At 52.2% G+C, this 9843-nt stretch overlaps 3 protein-coding genes across 6 annotated transcripts in view; 2 read left to right on the top strand and 1 right to left on the bottom strand.

The window, feature by feature from the left end:
* NADK2 (NAD kinase 2, mitochondrial) overlaps nt 1-9843 on the top strand; it is a 367514-nt gene that overhangs the window by 282172 nt on the left and 75499 nt on the right. The window lies entirely within an intron of this gene.
* LOC126036254 (avidin-like) lies at nt 1269-2984 on the bottom strand. The gene is made up of 4 exons (XM_049795785.1): nt 2606-2984; nt 2225-2492; nt 1672-1792; nt 1269-1404 (listed from the first exon to the last, which is right to left on the bottom strand). Exons 1-4 carry the CDS (start codon nt 2675-2677, stop codon nt 1269-1271), a joined length of 597 nt encoding a protein of 198 aa, XP_049651742.1. The 5' UTR covers nt 2678-2984.
* LOC126036548 (uncharacterized) lies at nt 3724-5299 on the top strand. Its single transcript, XM_049796482.1, is given in 4 exon segments — nt 3724-4338; nt 4341-4719; nt 4721-5124; nt 5127-5299. Coding segments are annotated over 4 exon segments (1443 nt in total). The 5' UTR covers nt 3724-3851.

Genomic DNA, 9843 nt, shown 5'->3' on the forward strand with positions numbered 1-9843 from the left:
AAGTTCCTTCTCCCAGGCCCATAAAAGTAACCCCTTTAACACAGAACTATCGAATTTCAGTCCTCTCTCAGAGAGAAAATTACGAAGGAGCTTTAGGACTGCTTCCTGCCTTTTGTCCAACCCCATCTCCTTCTCCGACCGCTCACCTAATCAGGGCGAGATTCAAGCTTCCGCGCGTCTCCTCGTTTTCCCAGCTCAGGGCGAGATTCACACTTAGGCGCGTCCCAGCTCAGCTGAAGCTCACGTCGTGCTTCCCAGCGTGGCTGAAGCTTCTGCCGTCCTGCCGGGGCAGCAGGAACACTCTCGGCCGGCTCCTCCGCTTCCTCGTCGGTTCAGCTGCACCAGAAATTCCCATAGAGACGATAAAGTGCTGATCTGAGGGTCCCTGTTCGGGCGCCAAATGTTGCGGAGGATCCACAGGGGAAATCACGCACAGACCAATGTGATCAAGTGAAGCCCATTTACTACAACTTTTAGCACAGTTCTATACCTTATGTGCTTGTGCACGCGCCTTGTACAATACTCTAATTGGTCCAATACCCCGGTTCACGCGACACTACCTTATCCTCCATTGGCTGTGCAAGCTTCTTCACGAGGTGTCCAGCAGTTACTTGTCTCATTCTTCGGCATCCAGGAGTTGCTTGTCAGGCTCTTCTTATCTTCCTTTCTCCCAGCGTACAAGGGCACAGCGTCCTTGTCTGCTCCTGCACTTTGTCAACTTATGCCTCGTTCCCACCTAACGGCTGGATTGCTCGCATGCCCTCGCCCAGCCAAGAAATCCTCGACACCTTCCTGCCAGCAGTGGCACAGGGGCTGAGCAGGGCCAGGGTGAGCGGGAGGCAGCGGCCGAAGCTCCCCGTGGCGGCAGCGGCGGTGGCCGTGTGCGGTGCCCGGGCTCTGCCTGCGCTGCTGCCCCTTGCCCGCTCGGCCCCTTTTATGGTGGAGGGGCCCGCGGACAGGCAGTGGCCGCCCGTGCTGGGCCTCCTGCCAAGGGTCACCCTGGTGGGAGACGGGCCACTAGCCACCACGCCAGACTGAGTGGGGTCCTGCTCCTCCGGGCAAGGCGGAGGTCCCGAGGGAGCACAGTGGGGCAAACTGGGGCTGCGACGGAGGAGCCCAGGCCATGGCAGGGGTCATGGTGGGGGACAGGCACCGGGCCTCGGGGATGGAGCCCGGAGAGGGCATGAGATGCTGTGGGGGACACACAGGGGAACATGGGCGCTGAGGCGCAACACGACAGGAGACGGGTGAGTGTTTGCTGCAAAGCTTTATTGAGAGCAGCAGTCGGCGGAGCAGAAGGAGCAGGATGCAGAGTCGTCGTCGTCGTCACTGGCCTGGGAATCCCCTTGCTCCCAGCTACACTCCTGCCGGGGGCGCAGGCGGGTGAAGACGTTGGTGCCGACCCTGTGGGGACACAAAGGGAGGAGATGTAAGAGTGAGAAACGCAGCCTTGCTGTGCCAAACGCCTGCCCGTCCCTGCCCCCCTGCTTCCTCCCCCAGCATTTGCACCTCCGAGGGACCCGCAGGGCGGCCGTGCACAAGCACCCCATCCTCAACCACCCCCGCACTGGCAGCAGCTCTGCCAGACGCTGAGCACCACGGGGTGGGAGAGTCCCGAACCCCTCTGGGGATGCTCAGGGGACCTGCGCAGGGCAGGAATGGGGGGCTCACCTGGTGGCCTTCCAATCGTCCTTGATGTTGTCCACATGTGACCGCTGGAGCCACATGGTCTTCAAAATCTCATTTCCCTTCTCATCCACAAAGCACTGGCCGGTGAAGACGGTGACAGAGTCTGCAGGGATGGGGTAGGAGATGGAGGGGAGAGTGGTCACGTTACCGAAAAAGCCAGTCAGTGCCAACCCATAGCCCTGCAGCTTGCCCCAGCACAGGGGGACAGTAGACCTGGGCTGTCCCTGCCCTCTGGGGACAGTGGTGATGGGGAAAGGAGGCAGAAGGCAACAGGGGGCTTGGGGTCTCATCTGGAGATGGGCAGACAGCAGCGGGCTTCAGCCTCCAGCACAACCTCTGCACCCTGGTACTGCGAGGTGACACCAGCCAAGGAGCTCTGGGGTCAAGGATGGGGGGCATGAGGGACACCACAGAGGATGGGAGAGCATTTGGGACACCACAGGGGAAGGCAGGGGATCAACAACGACCCTGCAGGGAAGGGCAGAAGAACATCAGGGACATCACAGGGAGGGCAGGGGAGGTCTGGGGACATCACAGTGGAGGGCAGGGGAGCTCTGGGGACACTGCAGGGAGGCTGGGAAAGGAGAAGTACCTGAAAAGCTCCATTTGACAGTGAAGCCGAAGGTGGGATGCCTCTGCTGGTTCGGGCGGTGCTGGGATCCCCGGAGGGGTGACACCTGGATCTTGTTCGTGGTGGTTTTCACGGCCGTATGGTAGAAGCCCCAGAATTCGCCTTTTCCATTCACGGGCATGATGGTCATGTTGGAGCCCAGTTCATTCATCCAGCGCCCAGTCAGCACACACTAGAGCAGAGGGGACTCAGAGTTGGTGCTGCAGCACAGCCCAAGTGCGGGCATGGTGGCAGGCGTAGGCAACCCTTCCCACCCTGCCCCGTGGATCCCAGCCCTGCCATTACCTTTTTTGCAGAGTAGCCAGGAGCCACCAGCACCATGCCGAGTATCAGGAGGAGTGGAGTCACTTGCACCATCTCGACAGCAGGCAGAGAGCAGGTGTACACAGGGATGTCCTCCTTGCAGGGCTCTGCTGATGTGCCTGGTCTCTTGCCTTTTTATTGCTGCCAGATCTGTGAGTAGCAGCTCTGGCCAGGGCATTATGCAAATTTGCAGTTCCCACCTGTATGAGAGGTGGCTGCAGGCAAATATTTCCAGAAGCACCAGCTGGAACTGCACCTCCTTGCCTACACATCTGTAAGAGACTCTGTTGATTTGCTGACTCAACATCCTGTTTTTGTAGGGGACTACACACAAGATGTCCCTGAAGAAGCCACCACATGACGCCTGCTGAGCTGTGCCTGCCCACAAGCAAGGTGAGAAAACCACCATGAGCACCTGGGCATGCATCCATGGGGGAACAGGGGGCGGCACACAGGATAATGAGTTCTGTGGAAATGGGTGGACTTTTCAGAGAAACAGAGGGGACTGGAACAATAAAAAAGAACTGCGTACTCCCTTCTCGGCTGAAGAAACCCGGACTTGGAAAACATCTGAAGGACTGTAACATCTGGATCTGAAGGGAAGACACCTGGCTGGCAGCAGCAGAAGAACCTGACCCTCCATCACTGTCATTGGAACCAACTCAGCGGGACGCTGCTGGCTTCGTGGTGGTGGTTAACTAGTCTTGCTACCTCTCTTCCGTTCTCTTGCTTAGGTCTGTCTCTTTTTCTTTTTCCTCCCTCTGTTCTATCGCAGTTATTGGTTGTTATAGAGAATAAAATTTGTAAGGTTGTACAGCATCTGACCTTGTTTGTGTCTTAATCTCGCTCTCGGGTTCATTGAACAACCTTCCCCGGTATTGGATCGGGACATTTTTAAATTGGCGTCACGGACAGGATCCCCAGAGATGAGAGTGCTGCACTACTTTGTTGTGGAACTTTTGGGTTAATGTGCAGTCTGGCTCCTGAGAGTGAGAAGGGGGAACTAGTATATTCACGCGTGGCCCTCTCAGGACGTAATCCTCCTTCAAGTTAGCGTGTGACGTTGAAGGTTGTGCTCTTGAGAGGGAGAAGGGGGGAATTCGGAACTATTGTGAGACCCTCTCAAGACGTTACCCCCTTCTAGTTGTGTTGATTTGTAAGTGTACAGTGTGTCCTTCTGAGAGAGACCCTCTCAGAACGCAGACCCCCTAATTTGTGTTAGAGAAAAATGGATGCTCGGGAAACTGTTGGTGTTTGTGATTCTGCACCCTCACGGGTTGAAGGAATAGAGAAACTATATGATCTTTTAGAGGACTACCGATCTTGCCCCTCAGTCCAGGGACAAGACGGGGTGAAAAACCACTGGTTTCAACCACAGAGTGTGGTGGATCGGATAAGAATCTTGCAGAAGGAAGCTAAGGTTAAAAAAGGGAAGGGAAAAGCAATAATTTGTGCAGTGCTGGGAGTGAGTCTGGCAGCCGCGATGGAAGAGAGGAAGCAGAAGTCTGGTCAAAGTGACATGATCAGAAGCCTGCAGAAGCAACTGCAAGAAAGTAAACAGTTGTTGGAGGAGGAAAGGAAACTTGTTAGGGTTTTAAAAAGAGAATTAAAGAATCAACTTTCGAGAGAGACGGAGGTAGACACGCCTCCTGTGGAGAAAAGGACACAGCAAATCTATCCTCAGAGGGATTTGCAAAGGGCAAAAGAGACCGTAGAGAGCCCCCCCCCGACGTGCGTCCAGTGATTAAAACCGAGTATGTGTATGAGGACAGTAGCGACGACCATCCTCAGGTTATCACTAAAGAAGCCCCATATACAGCAACTGAATTAGCAAAATTGAGAAAAGGTTTTTCAAGGATGGCAAAGGAATCTGAGACGGAGTACGTGTGGAGAGTGTCTTTGTCAGGAGGAGATGGAATCTTGTTGTCAGAGAAAGAAGCAGAAGAATATTGGGGTCCAGGTGTGTTTCTAACAACTGGTGGTCACCGGGCCCCATGGTCATTGACTCAGAGAGCTGCGTACTGGGCTGGAGGGCTGAACCCTATGGAACGGGGAGATCCCCTTGCCATAACCGATACGGTGGATCAGCTGCTAGAAAGTGCAAAAGGCGGCATGTATCAGGATGATGTATGACCGGGAGCTCAAGCCCCATCAGGGCTCCCCGATAATGCTGCCTGTGGACCCAAAGAGGATGACTATTCTGATATGGGGGCTTCCTGACTCTCTGAGACCAATTGGGATCCAATTGCAAGGGAGAATTCTAAACACCCCCAATGGAGAAAGGACTATGTCCGTTCTGGAGGGGAGAATGTCCCCTGACCATCGATGGCCAGGGACATGGGGAGAGGTAGCTCAGGAATTGATTAACTTGGAGAGAAAATACGGCCCTGTTGGTGGATCGTCTCAAAGGACTGAAAACAAGATCGTACGGCGACTTAGTGGGCAGCTATTAGCCCCTGGAAGAGAGAGGCCCCTAAGTCGACAGGGACTATGGCAACTAGGGGTTCAAAAGGTGTTCCCTGGGACTTGATGGATGGGCTATCGACCCAAAGACTGGAGGAGCTTGTGCAGAATTGGTCAGGGCAAAAGGCCATTTCCAAACCAACCCCTAGTGCCCCACCCTTGATAAGCCTGGAGGACGAGTCGACTAAGGAGGAGAAGGTGGCAGGAAACTAGATCTTCCACCCCCTGAAGGCGAGGGGGGAGGCGGAGGGTGGATGTTTGTTAGACAACTCACCTGCAATACAAAAGGAGATTTACTGATTACTATTGCTGTAGGACCAAAGAAAAGACCGGTGACCTTTTTAATTGATACTGGGGCACAAATTCCTGCGCTAAGGCGGACTAAAGCAGAACAATGCGGGATTTCGGCCCCATCTAAAAATCTGATTGTCTTAAATGCTTTTGGGAAAACCCAATCCATGCCCATGACTCCGGCAACCCTATGGTTGCCAGGGGAAGAAAACCCGGTCAATACCATGGTGGCCGTAGGATCTTTCCAGATGAACCTTTTAGGTATAGATGTTTTGAAGGGTAGACAGTGGCGGGACACCCAGGGAAACTCATGGTCTTTTGGTGTCCCTCAGATTAGGCAGTTAGCCGAAACATCCAGCCTGGAGGTGCGTCTATTGCAAGCAGCACCTACCCTCCCCCCTTCCAAGCTGACAAATGTTAAACCCTATCCAGTGCCTCTAGGAGCAAGAGAAGGAATTACGCCAGTTCTGGAGGATTTAAAGAAACAAGGGGTTGTAGTTCCTACTCACTCCCCCTTCAACTCCCCAGTATGGCCAGTCCGAAAACCAAATGGCAAATGGAGATTGACGGTAGATTACAGGAGGCTCAATGCCAACACAGGTCCACTAACAGCTGCTGTACCAAACATTGGTGAATTGATTGCTGCCATTCAGGAACAATCCCACCCTGTCATGGCAGTGATCGATGTTAAGGATATGTTTTTTATGGTCCCTTTACAACCTGAGGACCAGGATTGCTTCGCCTTCACCTGGGAAGGACAACAGTACACCTTTACATGACTGCCCCAAGGATACAAGCACTCCCTCACGCTGGCTCACCATGCTCTAGCGTGAGAGTTGGAAACAACTCCCATAAAAGCAGAGGTAAAGATCTATCAGTATATAGATGATGTGCTCATAGGAGGAAAGCAGGTAGAAGCAGTTAGAGAAACCCCGAACGACATCATCACCCATTTGGAAAGTATAGGGTTGACAATTCCACCTGAGAAAATCCAAACCCCTTCAAGCGAGGTAAAATTTTTAGGAATCTGGTGGAAGGGAGACATGACGTGTATCCCACCGGATACCCTTTCCTCTCTCGATCAGATCCAGATGCCAGAGTCAAAGAAAGACTTCAAGCATGCACTAGGATTGCTTGTGTTTTGGAGGAAACGCATTCCTGACCTCTCAATTACTGCTAGACCCCTGTATGACTTGTTGGGAAAGAGAGCTCAGTGGGAATGGACTCAGGTCCATGACGAAGCTTTACAGTTGTTGGTATTTGAAGTGAATGCCTATCAGGCCCTTGGTCCCATTCAAAAGGGTCCAGAGGGACCTGTTCAGCTCATTGGGTTTTATTCTCGTAGCTTTAAAGATGCTGAAAAAAGGTCTACAACTTGGGAAAAGGGTCTATTTGTAGTTAGTTTAGCTCTGAGAGAAGCCGAACGGACCACCCGGCAACAATCGATAGTGCTCAGAGGTCCATTTAAAGTGATCAAAGCAGTTTTGGCAGGAACTCCACCCCCCGACGGGGTGGCCCAGAGAGCCTCTGTGCGAGAGTGGTATGCACAGACAGAACACTACTGTGAAACCTTCTCCGTATCAGAAGGAGCCGCCAAAGTGTTAAATATACAAGACGAGGTGAACCCAGATAGAGACGCCTCCGAGCTTTTGCCTGTAATAGAAGTAGCTCCTCCGTTTTCTGGACAATTGCAAAATGTCTGGTTCATGGATGCCTCGTCGAAGCGAGAGGGAAAAATTTGGAAATATCGAGCTGTGGCACTTCGAGTAGATACCGAGGAACAGATCATTACCGAAGGGATAGGTAGTGCACAAGTAGGAGAACTAATTGCTGTGTGGAGCGTCTTCCAGCACGAGGCTCAATCTGCTTCCTCTATATCTATACTGATTCTTATGCTGTGTTTAAGGACTGCACTGAGTGGCTTCCATTCTGAGAACAAAACGGGTGGGAGGTCAATAGGATACCTGTGTGGCAAAAGGAAAAATGGCAAGATGTTCTTACCATTGCCAGACAAAGGAAATTTGCAGTAGCATGGGTAGCATCTCACCAACCAGATGATGCCCCGGTGAGCCAATGGAATGCTAAAGTGGATGAGCTGGCCCGGCTAGCTCTCCTACAAAGCACCCAGACAGTGGAAAATTGGGAATGCCTGTTGGAATGGCTACACGTAAAACGGAAACATTCAGGAGTCGAAGACCTCTGTTGTGAAGCACAAGCCCGAGGGTAAACCCCTGCATTTGAGAGAGGCAAAAGATGCCTGTGGAAAAATTGAAAAGATTCATACTAACCCGAGAAGCAAAGTTGTTCTTGTTTAACTTTCAGGAAGAAGCAAGCGACACAGACGTACCCACAGAAGAAGAGAAGCAGACACGATGTTATTTCTAATTATGTTATGTTGGAGATTTACCTATGAAGGTGAAGGGAAGCCAATTCCCCCACCTCTCCTTATCCCATAGGGTTCCTATAAGTATAACGAATCTGTTTTGTTAGAAACTAACCCATGTCCCCATTCAAACATGGAATGTTTGGGACGGTGATCTATGGTCTTGGTTACCTGGAGCACCATGGATAAAACGGCTTCTGTTTTACCTGTTGTGTGCATTTGCCGCTTTGATGTTTGTGCCATGTGCTATTCCTTGGTTTATTCAGCTAATCCAACATGTCGTATCGAATATGCAATTTGTATCTGTTGCTTTGCTCGATGGTGTAAAACAGATTCCTGTCATTCGCCAGTCAAAGCGTGCGACTGTATCAATTGTTTAGTGTGATGGGTTAACCCTGGCTGAACACCAGGTGCCCACCGAAGCCATTCTATCACTCCCCCATCCTCAGCTGGACAGGGGAGAGAAAATATAACAAAAGGCTTGCGGGTCGAGACAAGGACAGGAGAGATCATTCACTATTACCATCACGGGCAAAACAGACTCAGTTTGGGAAAATTAACTCAATTTATTACAAATCAACCAGAGCAAGGTAATGAGAAATAAAACGAAATCTCAGAACACCTTCCCACCACCCCTCCCTTCTTCCTGGGCACAACTACACTCCCGGATTTGACCACCAAGCCCCCCCAGCGGCACAGGGGGACAGGGAGGGGGTTTATGGTCATCACACGTTATTTTCTGCCGCTTCACCTCCTCAGGACGAGGGCTGATCACACTCTTCCCCTGCTCCAGCGTGGGGTCCCACCCACGGGAGACAGTCCTCCACGAACTCCTCCAACGTGGGCCATTCCCACGGGCTGCAGTTCTTCACGAACTGCTCCAGCATGGGTCCATTCCACGGTGTGCAGTCCTTCAGGAGCACACTGCTCCAGCGCGGGTCCCCCACGGGCTCACAAGTCCTGCCAGAAAACCTGCTCCGTGGGCTCCTCTCTCCACAGATCCGCAGGTCCTGCCAGGAACCTGCTCCAGCGCGGGGTTCCCACGGGGTCACAGCCTCCTTCGGGAACCCACCTGCTCCGGCGTGGGGTCCTCCACGGGCTGCAGGTGGAGATCTGCTCCACCGTGGACCTCCCTGGACTGCAGGGGGTCAGCCTGCCTCACCAGGGTCTTCACCACGGGCTGCAGGGGAATCTTCGCTCCGGCGCCTGGAGCATCTCCTCCCCCTCCTTCTTCACTGACCTTGGTGTCCGCAGGGTTGTTTCTCTTACATGTTCTCACTCCTCACTCCGGCGGCTGTTTCTCTCCGTCCCAACTTTTTTTCCTTCTTAAAAATGTTATCACAGAGGCGTTACCACTATCACTCATTGGCTCGGCCTTGGCCAGCGGCGGGTCCGTCTTAGAGCCAGCTGGTATGGGCTCGCTCTCTCGAACACAGGGGAAGCTTCCAGCAGCTTCTTACAGAAGCCACCCCTGTAACCCCCCCCGCGACCAAAACCTTGCCAGACAAAACCAATACATTTAGGCACATGCACTCTGGGCTGGGGCGCGGAACTGCATAAACACCCCCTCGCACTCAGGTTGGTCAGACCACCATTTTTTGGCTCTGTAGTTAACCAAAATGTATACTTTTCTTGTAGTTAACTTTGTGACACTTGGTTTGTTAGCTGTTGCTATATGTATGTCTTGGTTTTGTAAGTGTCCCCGGTGGTTTTGGAATTTTGTGGCAGTTGTTTTGTTGGCCTTTGCTACATTTCTCCTTGTGGTATGCATGTGTTGGTTTTGTAAGGGTCCGCGTCAACCATCTTGTAATTGTACTTGCTCATGTGGACAACCACCTTCTCCCCCTCCCCGTTCCGAAAGACCAGGAACACCTTCCTAGGCCCGGCCAGGGACACGTTTAAGTAGATAATGTTGTTGTTGTTGTTGTTGTTATCTTAATATGTGTTTAAGTAGAATAGTGGTTAATTATTATTATTATATAGGATTGTTGTTTACGTACTTTTGTTTAATTTGGGAGAGAAGCTTTTAGGCCCAAGCGGCGCATGCACTTTAGGCGCATGCGGACTCCAACACCGACAGACT

The sequence above is a fragment of the Accipiter gentilis genome, chromosome Z (assembly GCF_929443795.1).
Source record: "Accipiter gentilis chromosome Z, bAccGen1.1, whole genome shotgun sequence".
Classification (NCBI taxonomy): domain Eukaryota; kingdom Metazoa; phylum Chordata; class Aves; order Accipitriformes; family Accipitridae; genus Astur; species Astur gentilis.

Bases quoted from the DNA above. Each gene is read 5' to 3' on its own strand.
- LOC126036254 (XM_049795785.1), bottom strand. From the start codon at position 2,677: ATGGTGCAAGTGACTCCACTCCTCCTGATACTCGGCATGGTGCTGGTG. The intron at 2,493-2,605 runs GTAATGGCAGGG...CCTCTGCTCTAG, and splicing joins CTGGCTACTCTGCAAAAAAG to TGTGTGCTGACTGGGCGCTG. The intron at 1,405-1,671 runs GTGAGCCCCCCA...GTGTCCCCACAG, and splicing joins GACGATTGGAAGGCCACCAG to GGTCGGCACCAACGTCTTCA.